We start from the raw sequence: 18074 nt of genomic DNA, 5'->3' as shown, positions 1-18074 counted from the left end.
ATGATCCCGGTATCGGCGTTACGTAATTACCCAAATTAACACGCGATTCTAAACTACTAATTCAGTGAGTTTCGGCGCTAAAATAAACAACGCGTTTACGTGTATGACATATTCGAATATATAGTTAGCACTTAGTCATGAGAATTGTATCGGCTAATGATTCAAGCCGTCTCGTCGCTGTCGTCGTCGCTATTTTGCAACGATTACCCTATACCTGCTCATAAATTCGAACCACGACGTATTAATAGTTCTAGTGCAATTATCGAGCGTCTAATGACGTGTATAAACCCGAAAAGAAGATACCCGATAGCGAATCCTGGCGAGTCAACAAATGCCGCGCATTACACAATAGTTAAATTTAACTGCGCGCGTATAGCGACGATAGTCGCTAAAACTTAACGTCGCAGCATATGTTATAAAGCTCGACCAAAAATAAAAGCTCGATCGGAAAGCTCGCGTGTGTGCGACGACGGAAGGCAACGAACTGTCACATGCTACACAAACTTGTATCTATTATTATTATTAAGTATATGTACGTGTGTGTGTGTGTGTGAGTGTGCTTGTTTTGGTTGACCGAAAGTTTTGCGCATTCGCCCAGAGAGAACACGCAGTTTTCTCGGATTTTGCGCGTTAGTTTTGGTAAACTTGCACTTTTTCTGCGTGTATTATAGTTACAGTTGATCACGCATTTTCCGATGAACATCGACCGCAGCTGCACAACATGATTTTCGCCGGGGAAAATTGGAAAAATTTGATATTTATCACGTACAAGGATGGGCGCGCGTATGCGACGTTTCTCGCACGTACGTCATGTCCTTCCTGTTTGTTGTTAAGCACGAGTATTTTCTTTCGGAAATTTACGTGACGTTTTGCTCGGAGCCGCTCCTGTGGCGGAGTAGTAGTTGTTGCTATGCAGCAGCAAAATGTCTCGGCCATTCGAGTCACGAATAAAAGCTCGATCTCTTTTTCGTCGAGTGTCGCCGAATCGTTCGTTCTCTCTGGTCTTGCAACCCCCTCTGGTTCATTCCTTATTTATAAATGTGGCGCGAGCGAGCTAGCTAGCGAGGGTGCCCCGAGATCTACACAGGCGCATGTATTATATGTAAGAGCCGAACGTGGCAGAGGAGGTGTCGTAAATCTTGCACTGCCTCGCTCGCCGCCACCCAAATGCTTTTCGAGGCCTCTCTCCTTTTGTGCGTTATATACGCGGCGCGAGAATCGCCTCGAAGGAGGTAAAGGCAAGCACGTATAAATTCGTATAAGGAAAGAAAACAGAAGTATTATAAGGCAGGCGAGTGTAAGAAGTATAAGAGAAGAAGGAAGGCGACGACGACGACGACGACGACGAAGCAGCAGAGAAGAAGAAGTAGAGGAGGCAAGTTAACAAAATTACATAAAAAGTGAAGGTGACCTGCGCCCGCCGGGTGATTCATGGGGGCTGATGCCCTCTCGCAGTCTGCGCCTGTGCGCCGCGTTCTTTGTTTTCTGATGTGTAGCAGCAAGGCGAGCGAGCGAGCGAAGCGCGTGATGTCCGTGCGTGTATATAATATTAGAAGAGAGGAGGCAGGCCTCGCTTTGCACTGCGCCCAAACTCGCACCAACACACACACCACACATGTTATAATATGAATAGAGAATGAGGGGAATTTTTTCGGACACGAGCTCTCCGCCGGCCCAGGCGAGTTTTGCGCCGACGTTACGTAATTTGATGCACGCATGCATACTGTATACCGTACGCCATGCACATGCCCCCACAATGTGTGCGAGCTAGGTGCAAACATTTTTTTTTCGGCGAAAAAATTACCGATCGTTTCGATACTTTGGGCAATAGCCAAGAAGAATTGTAATGTCACGCGGATCGAGTGCGTGACTATATAATAAGATTATTACGGCGTAAGTATATACGCGCGTTTACGTAACTCTCGTGTAAAGCTCGCGATGAGATATCGCCCCGAATGCACATAATATCTATACGTGCGTGTATCGTGTAGCAGAAACTGCGCCTTGTTGAAAGATTCGAGCGCTGTGTAGCGGATTATCTCAATTTTTTTATCAAAATCCAAATAAAAATAAGTAAATGACAGGGGAATTCGCCGAACGCAGCTCGCGCGCGCGCGTTTCAACACGCAGCTTACTCTCGCTCTCTTTCTCTCTTTCTGTCTCTCTCTCTGTTCGCCCCAAAGCAGAAACATCGTAGCAAAAGAGAGACGGAAAAAATTGGCATTAGAGAGAGGAGCGAAGCAAGGCAGAAAGAAGCGAACGAGCGAACGAGACGTTGAACCGAAGCCGATGAAAATAGACTATCGAAGCTTAATGTCAAGGTCAAGCTGGCAGAAGAGAGGCAGCGATGCTCCTGGCCGTGTGCACAAGATACCGTCTAGCCCCGCCGACGAAACGACGACGCGCTACATTCGCAAAATTGATATCTTTCTTCGTTTTTTTTCTGCTGCTGCTGCTGCTGCTGCTTATATATTTGCCCCGGCAAAAAGTGTCCACGCAGGTGTTGGGCGGAATCGAATTTCACGGACGATCGGCGCATTTTTGTCTAATATGGTAAATCGATACACGCGCTTCATTGGAAACTTTTGCCGCTGCGCATCTTGATCGTTTTCTACTCTTTTTTTTTTATATGTGTGGAACTCTTAATAGCCCATTTGTTTATCGCTTACAAGCGAATACGAGCGAGCGAGAAGAAGAAGAAGAAGAAGAAAGTCCGCTCCGCCTGCGGCCACATAATAATATAAATATGTTTTGGAGCGCATAATATAACTACACATATTGTTATCGTTTGATCGATGTAGCGATATCGTATACAGGCGTATATTATACGCGACGACGACGTCACACAGCGCCAAAGGTACACACATATTTTATTGATCAAACATATTATGCCAACTTGTCGTGATTTTGCGCGCGTCGCGTTAAATAATTCGGAATTAATCAACTTTCCTGCAAAACGCAATGATGTATACTATTTTTGTTTATCGTCTACGCACGATAACGGGAGCCATCATCGGCAGAAAACAGCGTGTATACTTATTAGCGGCGGCGGCATGATGAGCGGCAACAAAAATGCGTCATATCTCGATCTGTATTTAAATGTAATTTTTAATTGACTGACGCGCTAACTGCGCAATACAATCGTCGAGGTTTTTTTTTACCAATTCCGCGATTTGTGATATTGTATAATCGCGCCTCGACACATTGTTATTATATTCATTTATTTTAGCGAGAGAGAGAGAGAGAGAGAGTTTCATCATTCGTAACATTTTTCCGAGTATAAATTTATGCATAATATCGCCAATCACTGTAACTTCTCAGGAAGTGTTGTCGGGTTTATTAAAATGGGATAAATTTATTATTAATGCCAATTTTGCGGAAATTACCAGGCAGACAAAGTTTCGTCTATTACTGGCTTGTGTGTGTGCGTGTGTGTACATTTATTGGAAAACCAATTACCCGGCGCCAAACAAGCAGGATTTACGTATATCGAGCGCTCGAGGGAGTCCGGAACTAGATCGCTCGCAGACAGTGTGGGGCTGAAAGCTACCTATTACACGTATTGCTCGGCTGAAAAAGACAAAGAAAAATACGCTTGTATTGTGTACACTGCCTTCTCCGACTTTGCATATATTAGCGTACGAGAGAATGACTACGTTTGTGTATGTGTTGATTAGTGTGTATTATTTGTGTAATTCAGCAGGTGCTCATCGATTTTTAACCTGTTATCCGTTAATTTTCTAAGGTTTTCTAATTTGTCGAAAGCTTCTGAATTACTCTTATGTTCATCCCAATTGTATCGGTACCTCACGTATAATATCATAGAAAGTAGGTAGTACGAATATATTTGTTTGAATTTGTGCGTCGACAAACGCTGAATCTAAAAATAAAAAAGAACATATCGTTGCGTCATTTCAAAAATGCTCGATGACAATAATCGTGGGAAAGACCGCAAGCACTCGAACGGGAGCTTTATATACGAAAAGCCATCGAGTTTACGTGATTTCTAAGTAGGCGTATTGATAGCATCGATAATAATTAATTTATCACAGCTGCCTGTGTACTCATATTTTCCGCTTTCGGTCGCGATCGCAATTTTGTGTCGACGGACAAAGTCTCTAACATACATTGAACGATCGCGCGCGCGAGAGCGAGAGAGAGAAGAACGCGCAACGAAGTAGTAGCCGAATGCAAAAGGAAAGAAGAATTAAGTGTGGCACGCGAGCGAGCCGGAGTAGGGGCAAAACATTTAATCTCTTTTGCTCCCTCCACTCGCTTCGAAAGCTCCTTTTTCTCTCTCTTTCTCTCCAACGGCGCACACAAGTGCAAGCAGACAGACAGACAATCTCCCCCACTTGGCTCTATAGACCGGGTCAGACGCGCTAGTTCGCGGCGAGGGCGACTCTCGTTTCGGAGCGTTGTGCGTCTGTCGAGGCGCGCATACACACTAGACTACTACTCCGTTTACTATACGAACTTGGGAGAGAAAGAGCGACGGTGGCGACGCGCGCGACATTGGCGGCCTCCCCCTACTTTTTTGCGGAGACTCGACTGCAATATATACTATACACAGTATAGTAACATACACACATCGAGACTTCTTGTGTATAGTTATAACCAGTCTCTCTCTCTCTCTCTCTTCAGCGAGCGTGCAGGAGTGTGTGTGTGTGTGTGCCGAGAGTCGCGCACCGCAAGCCGTCAGTGAGCAGCGGCATCGCCGATCAGTTTGCAGTGAGCCGCCTCTCAGAGCGGACGTATACAGAAAAGCACGCTCCACTAGCAGCGCTTTTATCCGCTCTAACTTTTGTATACTCTCTCTCTACTGCTCTAGAACGATATTTACTTTTTTCGACAACATTGCTCGAAGCCCAAGTGCAAAGGACTTGCAGCTTTTACCGAGGACTACTACTATTGGTACTTCGCTACTCCTGTGCTTTTGAAACTTTGTGAATTGTGCTAATTATAGTGCGCTGCGGTCTCGACTCGATTCAAGAGACTCGACTTGCGGTGATAACAATACGTTTATGATTCAGGAAAAAATCCATTGAACAGTGTGAAAAACCGATTGACCGATTTTCGTTGGTCGATAATCGTACATTTTCAGCGATCGATACCAATCCGTCACGACAACGACTTGTGTGCGTGCAAAAAATATCAACATTGTGCTAAATTTGAAAATTTTCAAAAGTGACCTATCGAGTGAGCTGCAAAAGTGGATCGTAAAATTTTGCCGGCTTCCACTTTCGCACGAGAAACATACGATATTGGTAAGTTGAAAATTCGCAAATATACGATTTACCATTGAGCGAAGAAATGACTTTTGCCTATTTTAAAATTTGTCCATAATTGCGCGATCGAGATCGGGCCACTCCAAAATTTTCTCGTCGTGTGTAAGCTCAATTTTCCTAAAGCACGCTAAAGACGCCCCTTTCAAGTATATAAAGTAGCGTTATATAGGTGTACTCGCGCGAAATCAACGCGTGTCGGAGTCACATTGTGCAATAACAGTCCATTCACCAGTAAAATACTAATCCGAGAGCTTTTGCTCTTTAAGTAGCTCGCGCGGCGGCACATATTCTCGTGCGCACAAACACACGCTGCCAGACGGTAGAGCAACAATTGCGTGCTCGAATCGCGCAATAAATCGAAAATTGCCGAAAACGTCACGAACGCAGCTCGCGTTATTTACGCCAAATCAAAGGCAAAAGATGAATAAACGCGAGTCGAGAAGCGCGCAAAACAATTTTTATAAATTCCACTCGAGAGGCGTACCGTATTTTTACGGCCGCGTTGCGAACGATAACAACGCGTTGTGTGAATGGGGAAAGGTTGGCTCGGCGTTGCGTCATTGTCGAGAAATTACGCGCTCGTCCGTCTCCGGTATCGCCCTTAAAGATATCATGCATGTTTATTCGATTCCAAGACGCGTGCCAGAAAAGTAAGAAAGAAAGAAAGAGAGGAGGAATATCAATCGCGCAGTACGGCTCTGCTTTGCTCGCACAGTCGCGCGCGTCCGAAATTGTACAAGTTTTATAAATAGCTCCCGATGAATCATCCTTGTTTGATTGTCAAACTCGCTGGCGTACGTATGTAATGTATAAACACGGAGAGTAAGAGAGAGAGAGCTCGTCGTTCGTTGACAGTTATAGCGCTTCTAATTTTCCGATATCGTAGTGTTAAATTAACGAAAGGCAAAATTACGGAAAGATTCGAAAGGTTGGTAACGGTGCAGGTGCACCGGGTGAAATTAGGAGAAGCGAAAATTTCATCGCGTATATAGGCCGATAATAGCGTACGGTACGTAGTAGTAGTAGTAAGCTGCAGTATAGATAGTAGCAGTACGCTACCAGACATTGTATAGAGGCTCTCTGCAGCTGTGGGCGAAAGAAGGTCGGTGGTTTGTGTATTATGTGGAACTATCGCCGCATATACACGCTCGACATTGTTCCAGATCCGCGCGAATCCGTAAAGTCCTCCCCCCACCTGTCCGCGAGCCGGGGGCCTATTGTGCACGCGTATACTGTCTCTCTTTCTCTCTCTCTTTCTATCGTATACATATAGATATATCTATAGGTGCACTCGACTACTCGTTCCAAGATCAAAGTCGTCGTTCTACTTAAATCGTCCGCGTGCATAAAGACTGCACACTGCTGCTGCTGCTCGTGCTGTAAGTATGCGGCGGACGTATAACCTTGCGTAATATATACACACACGCTGCACACATGTCATCGGAAGATAAGGGCACACAACTCGACAGGCGTATCTCGTTCTCGAACTCGCGACCAAATTACCGATCGATCGAGCCGTGAAAATTAAGATATATAATGACGTCTCGAGAGCACGTGTATAGGCCAACAAAAATATACGTAATGTACGTATCGGCGCGCGAGCCTAAGAGGCGGTAGTAGTGTAAGCAGCGCGACGGAGAGGGTGAATTTTCAATGAAGCTCGGGGATCGATCAGGATCCTTGAAAATCCGACCTACGTACGTGCAGCGTCTGTGTGTGTGTACGTATGCGTGGCATAAACAGGCAGCGCATGCAGTGCAACAAGCGCGTGTACTCGCGAGCAGTGCAGTCTCTCTCTCTCTCCCACCTTCTAACATCGACGACCGATTTGCGCGCGGCAGTAGCAGCAGCGGCGACTATCGCGTACGTACGATGCAAAAGTGGGCCACGGACTAATTTGCAGAAACACAACTCGCCGCGCTGCCTCGCTCATGTTCGTCGTCTATATGTACACAGGCTGCACTCGCTCGTGCTGCTCGGCTTCGAGCACGCCGACGTATGATATAAGCGAAGGGCATCTCTCTTTTCTGCGGTTTTATTATTGCCGCCTATACATGTATTGCGCGGCTCGAACTCGCGAGCGCACAGCGATCTGACGTAATATCAAAAAATGTCGTAACCTTCGTTTCGACAAATAATTAGAAGCGCGCTTTTTTTTCCTTTCGTTATTACACTCTTTTTTTTTGCCGCCACTGTTGCTCCGTATCCTTGGATAGACGTAATTTTGAAATTTAGGTCAGGCGCACACGGTACGTACGCGGCTACGCTATATACGCGCGCCACCGAGCTATGAGGTAAGAAAAGATCGATTAATTATGCATCGAATTAGAGGAGAAGGAAACAAATTTAGACTCTCTGTTAATGCATTTAATAGATGACTGTGTCAGCCGGGCAGGTGCTGTATGTGTGTGTGCACCCAGTAGTGCGGCAATAGAGCCAATATCGCGGCGCGCAGAAGCTGTCGTTGCCAGAAACTAGGCCAATGTCTCGAGAATCGCGAATACAATAGCACCTATTGAACTGGCGCAGGCTTTTTTTTCTCTCTCTCTCCGTGTTACGTACGTATAGCGTGTATAGTAGGCAAGGACACACGATCGACGACGAGAGGATTACATATCCGGCTTTTTTCGCCACTTTTACAGTTATTACGATGCCTATAATACTCGCGTCACATCTAACAAAATTTACCGTTCGTTTTTTCATCGAAAATATTACACATGTTGAGTCGCGAATGTGGATATACGCGAACACGCTAACGGTATGGCATATACACACACACACACACGTACTCGATACGTACGCATGTATAATACAGACAGCCGCATAATGTAGAGGTATTTTTTAAAAGTGTGTATGCATAAGCTTGTATATTACGAATATAAATCCATAATGACTTTACGGCATTTTTTTTTAAAAGGCCTCAAACATCTCGAGCTCCAATTCATTGACCTTCCTCCAGACACGAGCCGAGCTAGCTATATAGCGACGCGCGCGCCTCCGTACGCTAAGGCAAATCGCCTCTTACTCGGAAAGTAGCGTAACGATTGCTTCACCTACATTTTATACACACACACTCTCGCACTTGCAAACACACAGAGAGTCTAGTTGTACTCTAGCTCGTTGTGTGTAGTATTGTATCGCGCAGAGGATGTATCATCATCGGCATCGATTTTTATTCCGATGCGGCTATACACACACACAGACGCGCGACAAGCTGTATGTTTTTATCGTCGTTGCGTCATCGCGCATGAACTACTTAGACGATCGATACATAGATATATGTGTGCGAGCTTTTCTCTCGTATCGCTTTTCTCTCGATGTGTACGCGCCGAGCGGCACGTGGATTTCTTTCCTTCGGTACTTTACACACTTTTTTTCTCACCTCTTCTATTTTTGATTTCGTAATAGCAACATTCGGTAATTGCTCGGTTCTTTTTTTTTCTTTCAACAATTATCAAAAGCGCACAATGTTGAAATGTTTCAATTTTAATGACTTTGCCGCTGGCCAGAGTCTCGATAACGCCAGAAATAGTAGATAAAACCTCTCGAGCAACGTCCTTATCGAGTCACGATAGAATTACACCGAAATGAATTTTTCATAACGTCGCGCTCGGTGCAGTATTATAATATATACACATTGCGTGCATAAAAGGCCTACGCTTAACTGTACATCCACCCACAAAAAGCTTGACGCAATCTTATGTAACGCGCGCGCGTATACGGTGTGTACGAAAACTCGGACACCCTCGTTCGGGCATCAAGCCTTTTTTTCTCTCTCCTCTCACCTCTCTCTCTTCCACAGCACATCAAGAGCGCCTCCTTTCACGTAGTTTGCTGCTGCCGCGCGTTGCGAGATGCACTGTATGCGCTCGGCAGAGAGAGAGAGAGAGAGAGAGAGAGAGAATATACACGTCTTTGTGGGTCTCTTCTGCGAGAGTGACCTAATATCCTAAAACCTACGGTAACGTTCACCGCACATTCGCGGCATTTAACGGTTAATCAAATCCAATGTTGCCGCCGCGCGGCGCTCTCGTCCTCGTTTATTTGTGCAATGTATGTGTGTGCACATTTACGTGCTTTCACAAAATACACACACATTCATCATCGTCGCCGCGTACTGCCGTTCTTTTTTTTTTCGTAATGCATGCAAATAGAACGCGCTGCACATGAATTTATAATAAATTCAGTTACATTGACCATCCTGTATTCGGTCAAGAGAGGGTCACTACTGCTAATCGTCGCGAGGCATGCGCGCGACGTCATCGATAAAGAAAACCCCAACGAGAAGAAAGAATTAGATTTCTGAAAAAAAAACACACAGCGGTCGTGTCATCGCGATAAGAATAGACAATAATTGGCTGGATATCGGGGCGCCGCGCGGCTTACATCATTTTGATAATTTTACGGGTTATCCTGCTGGCGCAGCTGAGAAGATGATTTATCAAGGCAGGTGACAAAACATGGTAATAGAAAGGCCCCCGAGCACTGGCGTGTTTGTTTGTTTGTCAACGGCACGCACGAAAAGCACATTAGCCGGGATCCCCACGCGGAGTCTAAATTTCGAGTTCAACGGCCGCGAGTCAATATAACAGAGCTTGTGCGCGACGATGATAATATTGTATGTGATCAGCGTCGTCGTTTTGGTTAAATCGTAAACCGGCGCGCACACGCCCCCTTTTTTCACAACGACGTCACATGGCACGTATTATATATATATATATAATATCAGAGAAACTTGTACAGTTATCATAATCACCGTGGCTCGTATTGTACATACACGATCGGGCGAAGATGCGCGCGTGTAATACTCGAAAAAAAAAAACACGCACACGCACATTTTTCATTGGGACACATGCGCAAGGGGGCTAGAGATCGTTAAATAAAAATTATACAAAACACACAGAGCTCGTGTTTGTATGTATATACAGCGTGTACTTTTACATTCGGCTGATTATCTTATCGTGCTTACGAAAGCTTAATTATTTCGTCTCTCGCTCGCTATAATAATGAAATAAAGGCTCGCCCACGCACGTCATTGCTATAGGTAACGCTCGTGTGGCGCACTCCTCTATTCGACACTTGTCACTATACACAATCAAGCACGACGACGACGAGGAGAAAACGTGCTTGGGGCGCGCGTGCGATAACGTTTTTCCGGAGAGCAGCGGCTCGACATAATGCACGCACGTATATCGGATCGATGGTCTCTCTATAGCGATATATATATACTTATAAAGCCACGTGCTCGCGCGCGGCCAGATTGCGCAACGACCGCCTCTCTTTATATACTATACGCAAACGTGATCGCTTGCTCTCCGCACGACGACGAGCTTTTCCTTATTATCATTATTGCCGCGCGCACATGCGAATAATATCAACTTTCGAGTTTTTTTTTCCCCCTTGTAACGATCATCCGTGTGCGCGCGTATCCGCGATCGCCAAGCGTGTTTCCGCGAATGACAAAATATAATAAAACTCACGCCTCGCGGATCGGATGTGTGTCGGCATTTCACGTGTATCGTGGATATACAGCGTGTATATTGGCGGACTCGTTACTCAATATAATATCGGAGCTCTGCCGAGCACGTTTTGCAATACTCCCACTTGTGCTCCGGCGCCCGATACGAGAGGCACACGCGGTTGGCGGTGGCGGCGGCGGTGGCTTGATCGGCCCCGGCGACTATATAACGCAATAATCCACCGAAACGAGTTGGCATATACGCACACTAACATACACACGTATAAGAGTCCAATTAGTCGTCGCAGAAAACGTGGCTTTTGCCACCCGGCAAAGAAGAAACGTGAGCGCGGCACCCGACTATAGATACATAACTCCCTGTCACGCGGATCGTCGACGCTCTCTATGTATATATAGCGTGAAAAATATATTTAACATACACCTCTGCGTCTGTGTGTAAGAAACGCGTCATGACAACGACGACGACGACGACGACGACGAGCAAGTTGTTTTTTTTTCTCGCTGTTTTTTTTCTTCTTTTTTTAACGAACAGCAGAAACGTGCTGCTGCTATGCGCGGATAATATCCAAGCTCACGCTTAGAATACACGTGAGTGTTACCGACCGCGCGTAATAAATAAAAGCGTGATTACAAAATCGCTTAGCTATTTTGCTGTCTTTTGCAGTATTTATATAGGAGCGCGGTATACGAGCGCGTGGCTTCTGCTTTTCTTCTCGTACTTCTTCGTTTTTTTTTTTATTCTTTTTCTCCAACGCTACACTACACAACTTTAGCTTATGTCAGCGATATTAGATTCGCGATAATATTTCATCGCGTGTACTTTTCGTACAATTTCGATTTGCAAAAGTTCCCTTTCTCCGTAAAACGTGTCGCAACGTCCGCAGCAGGATCGAGCAATGTGTCGACGACCTACACAATTGCCAAATTTCGATCGCGAGCGACTTACAGCCGAAGCTAGGCCATTGTGATTCGATTTAAAGAAATCAAAGCAGCGAAGATTAATTCTCTCTCTCTCTCTCTCTCTCTCTCTCTCTCTCTCTCTCTCTCTCTCTCTTTCTTGCTTCGTACAGATTCGTGATGCAACGCGGCAGAGACATGAATTAATAGGGATATCGTATGCGTTGTGCGCCGATCGGTTGCCCAATGCTCCGCGTGTGCCCGCTACTCTATATGCAGCGATCGAGCCGGGCCTTGATCAATTTTATTGTTAATTCATTGACACTGCTTCAATGCAAAAGTGTAAAATATATTTGCTCGAACCGCGAGAGAGAGCCATGGATGCACGCGCGCCGATCGCTCACAAGGAAAAACGCCTTAAAATAGAGCCCCGAGCGCAATATTGGCAATTATTTTTATCGGCAGCTAGCAGTTGTACATTAGGAGTTTTTTTTCGTCGTCGTTATACCAGACAGTAACAATATGCCTATATATCATGCACCGAGGCAGTAATCACATGTACATTTTTACGTAATATTGGAGAGGTCGACCGGCATGTAAGATCAGCCTCGATCGGAGATCATCGTAGTCGTTGAAAAGAAGCATCAACGGCGGCAGCATCCGAGGCCGTACACGTGCCGATCGTCTTCGGCCGCTAAAACATGTATATAAGAGCGAATAATACACGTGAGCTACTCGATAATACGTGCTCGGCATGATTGCACTTGCGGCTGCCTCGCGTTATTTCGCAGCTATCGTAAGTGCATACGTATACACGCTTGACATCGACGCAGCCGAGCTTGAGCACGTGTATCGAGTGAAACCACGTGACGATCTCGCTGTATAGCTATAATATACGTGTTAGCTTATAACCGCGGCGACGGCGGCGGCGGCATCGGGAGGAAAAAATTGTCAATCGAGCGCGTGCGCGTATGCATAATAAACTGATTGTTGTGTAACTATACATGGATCGAGCTTCGCACCACCAGCGACTGTCGGATATTCGCGAGACTCGCAAGAGGCGCGCGGCGCGTGACTTACGTGAAATATCGCGCATCGATTTTGAAGGATAAACGCACGCATTTCGTAACTCGATATATAGCCGACTGCGGGCCTGCGACAAATAATGTGTATCATTAAAGGAGCACATTCATCTTAATTACTCAAGAGCACGAACTTGAGATTACTTATAAACCGATCGAGCTCCGCTTTTAGTTTCTTCATTTGTCATTGATTTATTTCGCTTGTGCGGCGCGCGGCCGATCTCTTTCCAATAACGCGTCAAGATTCTCGATGCGCGTGCACATCATCGTCGACCAAGAGCCTCGCATTTATTATTGTCGCGCGGAGATTAAAAGTCAATAAACAAATTGATCTCTCTTACTGTCGGTCGCGCCGTTCATATATACGCGCACGTTTCGACATTTAAAAATGCCAACGAAGAAGGGCAACGATCGTCGACGTACACATTATTATTGTTGGTGTACAGTCGTTTTTCTCGAGTGCGCGCGCTCGAGTCGTCACGTGTGACTCCGAGATGCCTCGTCGGCGCAATCTTTCGCAGGCCACGTGCTTTTCGCGATCGCGCTTTTCATGACGCGGCAAAACGTGCACGTTTATATAGATCCTCATACGGAAATAGCTGCTCTCTATCTTATAAATCCCACCGCACACAGGTAGAACGCACTTATACTTCCTCGATTTTCGCTGAGCGCGCTATAGCTCGAAACCCGAGGAGCTTTTTCGATTTCGATTGGACTTTAGAAAAGCGCAAAAATCATTTTCTTGTAAATTTTTTTAGATCCATACAATTAAATTTGATTTTAACGATCAGTCCAAGTAACGCAGGTCGTAAATTTTTTTGATTGCAGATGCTTTGAGAAAAAAAATTATGGTAGCTGACTTTATCGCACGACAGAGTAGATCGCCCATCAATGGTGAGACCGCCTGTCTGAACAGCAACGCGATGCCTTCCAGCCACTCAATGGCCCACAATGGTCACGCCGACAGTCACGGACCCATGAGCCAGATGAACCACTCCGGACACCACAACGGACCCCTTGCTATGCACCAGCAGCAGCAGCAACAACAGCAGCAGCAGCAACAGCAGCAGCAACAGCAACAGCTTCACCACCCACAGCCCCAGCACATGCAATTGCCGCAGCAGCATCCAGTCCAGCAGCAGCAGCTACACCAACAGCAGGACTCGAATCACTCGAATCACTCGAGCCACTCGAACCAGTCCGAGAGCGAGTACTCGTACGAGATGCGCAAGGACGCGGCCCTCTTTTCACAGCGCAAGCAGCGCGAGTTCATTCCCGACAACAAAAAGGACGACAGCTACTGGGACAGACGCCGGCGCAACAACGAAGCCGCCAAACGCAGCCGCGAGAAGCGCCGCTACAACGACATGGTGCTCGAGCAGCGAGTCATCGAGCTCACGAAAGAGAACCACATCCTCAAGGCTCAGCTGGACGCCCTCACGACCAAGTACGGCATCTATCCCGAGATCATCCCGGAGCAGGTGTTGGCCAACATCCCGGCCGAGCCGACGCTCGTCAAACGGGCGAAGCTCCAGAGCACGACCTCGGCTCTGCTGTTCTCCACGAGAACCCCCAGTCCGGTACACACCTCGGTCATCCATCAGCCCGTCAGCGGAACCCGCTCGCCGAGATCGCCCGCTCAGATCTACCCGCCCGAGACGAGCGCCTACCCGGAGCCGGAGGGCTTCAGCAAATTCCACACCTTCCCGCATCCGGCCATAGCCGCTCAGTTCGAGACATCGAGCGCGCTCAACTTGAGCCGCGGTCGTCGCGCCCAGTCGCCCTTCGACGTGTCCAGCGGCAGCGGCGACGAGGGCATCCAAATGGCCAGTTCGCCGACAAATCTCAGCAACGGCGTCAACAACAACGGCCCAAGCAATAACTTACCGCACAAACTGAGGCACAAGTCGCGCATCGGCGACAAGGAGGCAGCCGGTGCTCTCCTCTCTCTGCACGGAATTCAAAGCATCGCCGGCATCAAGCAGGAGCCCGGTCCACGCGCCTCGCCTCCGTGGGACGAGGGTTCCAGCGACGAGCGCGACTCCGGCATTTCTCTGGGAGTCGAGTGGGCACCTTCGACCGTGGCGCCCGTCGCCTCGCCCGCGGGATCCGACCCGGTCGATCAAGTCGTCCGAAGCCAGCTGGCGCGCCTCCAGAACGAGGTCGACACTCTCAAATCGCTCGTGGCCGAGAAGGACAAGAACAAACTGGCGGCGGCGGTGGCCAAGAGCGGAGCCAATTTCGCAGTTACTGCCGCGCAATGAGCTCTGATTTGCGTTTCGGCAAAACAAAAGAATTATCCAGAACCACGTCGAGATAGACTGGCTTCTGGGCTGATTCGTGTTCCATGATTTCGACCTTTTCTTGCACGAGACTATCTCTAAGATCCGGATGCAGCAACAGAGCAGCGCCTTGTTGTGTGGCCTTGTGAGAAAAATATTTGCGACCATTTTTCTTGAAAAGGGGACCGAGCAACGATTATTTCGCTCCGAAATCCAGCTCGGGCCAGATAGCAAGAGAGAAAAAGTTCGCGAAAACAGAACGAAATTCTGGGACATAAATGTTACACTGTGATAAGGATTCCGACGCCTCAGCGCCTCTGGACTATTAATTTTTTTTTTTCGTTTTTCGTATACACGTAGATAACTTACTTTTAAGGATAAATGTCTGTTTGCTATTACATTTAACGATATAAGTCTTGCACCAAGTATAAAGACAGTTTTTCATTATCTTTCATCGAGCTTATACGTTTTTAAGCACTATCCTGGCCTGCGTACTGGGGACTTATTACATTCATTATACGTTAAACATATAGCGACATTGATGAGAATAAGATCCTTTTTCAATTTATTTGAAAATCATTGAATGTGCATGAACAAGTATTATTCGTACATTGGCGAATAAATAAACAAGCATGAATCACTTGTATATTTTTGTGTATTTTTGAGTATACGCCACCGACGCAAGGAGTATGCTAAATATTGTAAATAACTATATCTATCTCATACAGAAATTATCGGAATGATTTTTGAATGAAAGTGTGCCGTATGCTTTGAGAAATTTATTTATAAATATAAAATCGTAACTAGTTGTACTTTGTCTTATTTAGCTGTCATTTAATAATTAATATTCTCTTCATTTATTTGTATTAAATATCGATGGGAATTCATGTTAAATTGTAAAATTATTATTATACACGTAAGCTATTCTTACGAACTTCTGTACAAACTTGGAAAGTTCGTTCATACGGTTCAGAACAGAAAAATTGCGAACGTTGCTTTGGCAGCACTGAGCTGTAGGTTTTAATTCGCCCAACCGGCTCTCATCACCGCCACTTAATAAGCCTTTTTAAAAAAAATGAGTAAGACCAGTCATCCAGACCGAATCTGGATATTCTGATTCAATCAAGAATGGGTTTATCAACTGGCATAATTCGATTTTACACCTTTTTATACGTGTTAATATTCATCTGTAATTGTATTTTATTTGTACCATCATCACACATCACTTTGTAAATTGTTTATCATTCGCATCACATTGACTGATAAAAATCTTAAAATTAGAAAAAAATTAATTTAATTATTATTATCGTCGTACCTTATCTTTTTGCGAGTATGGAAATATATGTATGCAAGTTCAACTAATGACACATCGAAAACAAAGAAAACGATCAGGAGGTGCCTTTGCAATGGTTTCAGAAAACTTTATTATTCCAAATTAAAAAAAAAAGAAATATTTTTAACCAAATTAAAGAAATGAATAGGTCGAAACGATACTTGTGTTATACATGTGATATTGGCGTAAAATGAAGTCTTATAACAAACATATATATGTGAAAATTAAATAATAATAATAAGGCACGAGTTGTATGAAAACGTGTGGAGTATAATCAATTATTTATAAAATTATTTGTGTATATTTAATGATAGGAGAGAGTGTCTGTGTCGACAGTAAGGGATGTTCTTCGTTCAATTTTTCATCAATGCAAAAGTATTAAAAAAATGTTTATAAAATCCATCTATTTCGACGAGAAGATTGGATGCTCATTAAGCCCAGATTTTTTGTAAATAGAATTATAAATGTGTAAATAAGGTTTATTGAGTTTTCAATTTTCATAGTCAAAATAAACTTCAGATTTATCATATACATGATCGCCCTTACTGAGCCTAACACAAGACTGTTTATATTACAATTCAGCGTTACAACAACGATAGAAGTATCTGTAATAGATTCTTTTTTTTGATTGTTTTCATTTTTTACCTAAAAAGTTTGCTCGCAATGTACATAAAAAATTTTACGATTGTATTGCATAAAGTTTATCTTTCGTATTAATTATAAATATAATAGTCAAAAATGCCTGGATGAATAAAAGTTATTGATTAATTTGAAAAAGTATATATTTTATTGAAACTTCACGTGTCGTTTTTGCTTATGATTCATTCCGCAAATCTTATTGAGCGATAATGGAGATACTAAAAAAATTAGGATGCGTTTGTGCAAATGTTATAACAATGTAATTGACTATTTGTAAGTATCGACTGGAATAAATGTGACCAGCAATAAATAATCTCTTTCTTTTACTTTTAAACTATACCCGAATATCTCACATACTAGTATCCTAAAATTTACCTACTATCAATCAGAGTTATTATTAATAAAAAGCAAATAATTTTAATGGATTCATGCTTAATAATAATAGTAATGTATCAACGTTTTATAACAGTCAATGAATTTATGAAATGATAGAACATATATTTTGTTTAAAAAAAGGCAAAATAATGATTATTATACTTTATGTGCTGTGTGCACTGATGTTTTTTGAAATTGTATTCAACAATATTTCAATTTAGATACTTTTACCGACCGAGTAAGTTCATTATTCCAATACCATGAGAGATTCATGCTTCACGAGTGGTATTTAATCGAGCTATATCATACATTGGTACATAACCAACAGTCGGTAAATAATATCTCACCTTACGGACATCCCTTACTTATCTTCGTCTGACTTTACGATAATCGTCAAAAATAATATTAAATCAACTGAAGATGGCGTTATGAATTATGAAATATTTTTTGGTTGTAAGTATTCACATAACAATAAAAATCATTTGGAATGTAAAATGTGAACTTTTAATGTAAAAAATTACGTTTTTAAATAAATACTCTTTCCAAATTAATTTTTGAAAAAATATTATTAACCCTCGCTGTAAATAACTCTACTTTTATCTGAGTTAAGACTAAAATTAAATAAAATAATTAACTGTTGTTAAAATTTTCTACCAAAAAATAGTAAACAGTAAAACAACGTTAATTAACTACTTTATC

At 44.1% G+C, this 18074-nt stretch overlaps 1 protein-coding gene across 1 annotated transcript; it reads left to right on the top strand.

The window, feature by feature from the left end:
- Positions 1–4721: 4721 nt before the first annotated feature.
- On the top strand, positions 4722–17334 carry LOC106658636 (probable serine/threonine-protein kinase yakA). Its single transcript, XM_014380658.2, has 2 exons — positions 4722–5267; positions 13575–17334. Exon 2 carries the CDS (start codon positions 13595–13597, stop codon positions 15008–15010), a length of 1416 nt encoding a protein of 471 aa, XP_014236144.1. The 5' UTR covers positions 4722–5267; positions 13575–13594; the 3' UTR covers positions 15011–17334.
- The last annotated feature ends 740 nt before the right edge of the window (positions 17335–18074 follow it).

This window comes from Trichogramma pretiosum, unplaced genomic scaffold (assembly GCF_000599845.2).
Source record: "Trichogramma pretiosum strain Unisexual culture from Peru unplaced genomic scaffold, Tpre_2.0 scaffold2, whole genome shotgun sequence".
NCBI lineage: Eukaryota > Metazoa > Arthropoda > Insecta > Hymenoptera > Trichogrammatidae > Trichogramma > Trichogramma pretiosum.
The sequence above is the reverse complement of the archived record's forward strand: the minus strand, read 5'-3'. Positions and strand labels throughout refer to the sequence as shown.

Excerpts from the sequence above, each read along its gene's own strand:
- LOC106658636 (XM_014380658.2), top strand. The coding sequence starts at position 13,595 with ATGGTAGCTGACTTTATCGCACGACAGAGTAGATCGCCCATCAATGGT.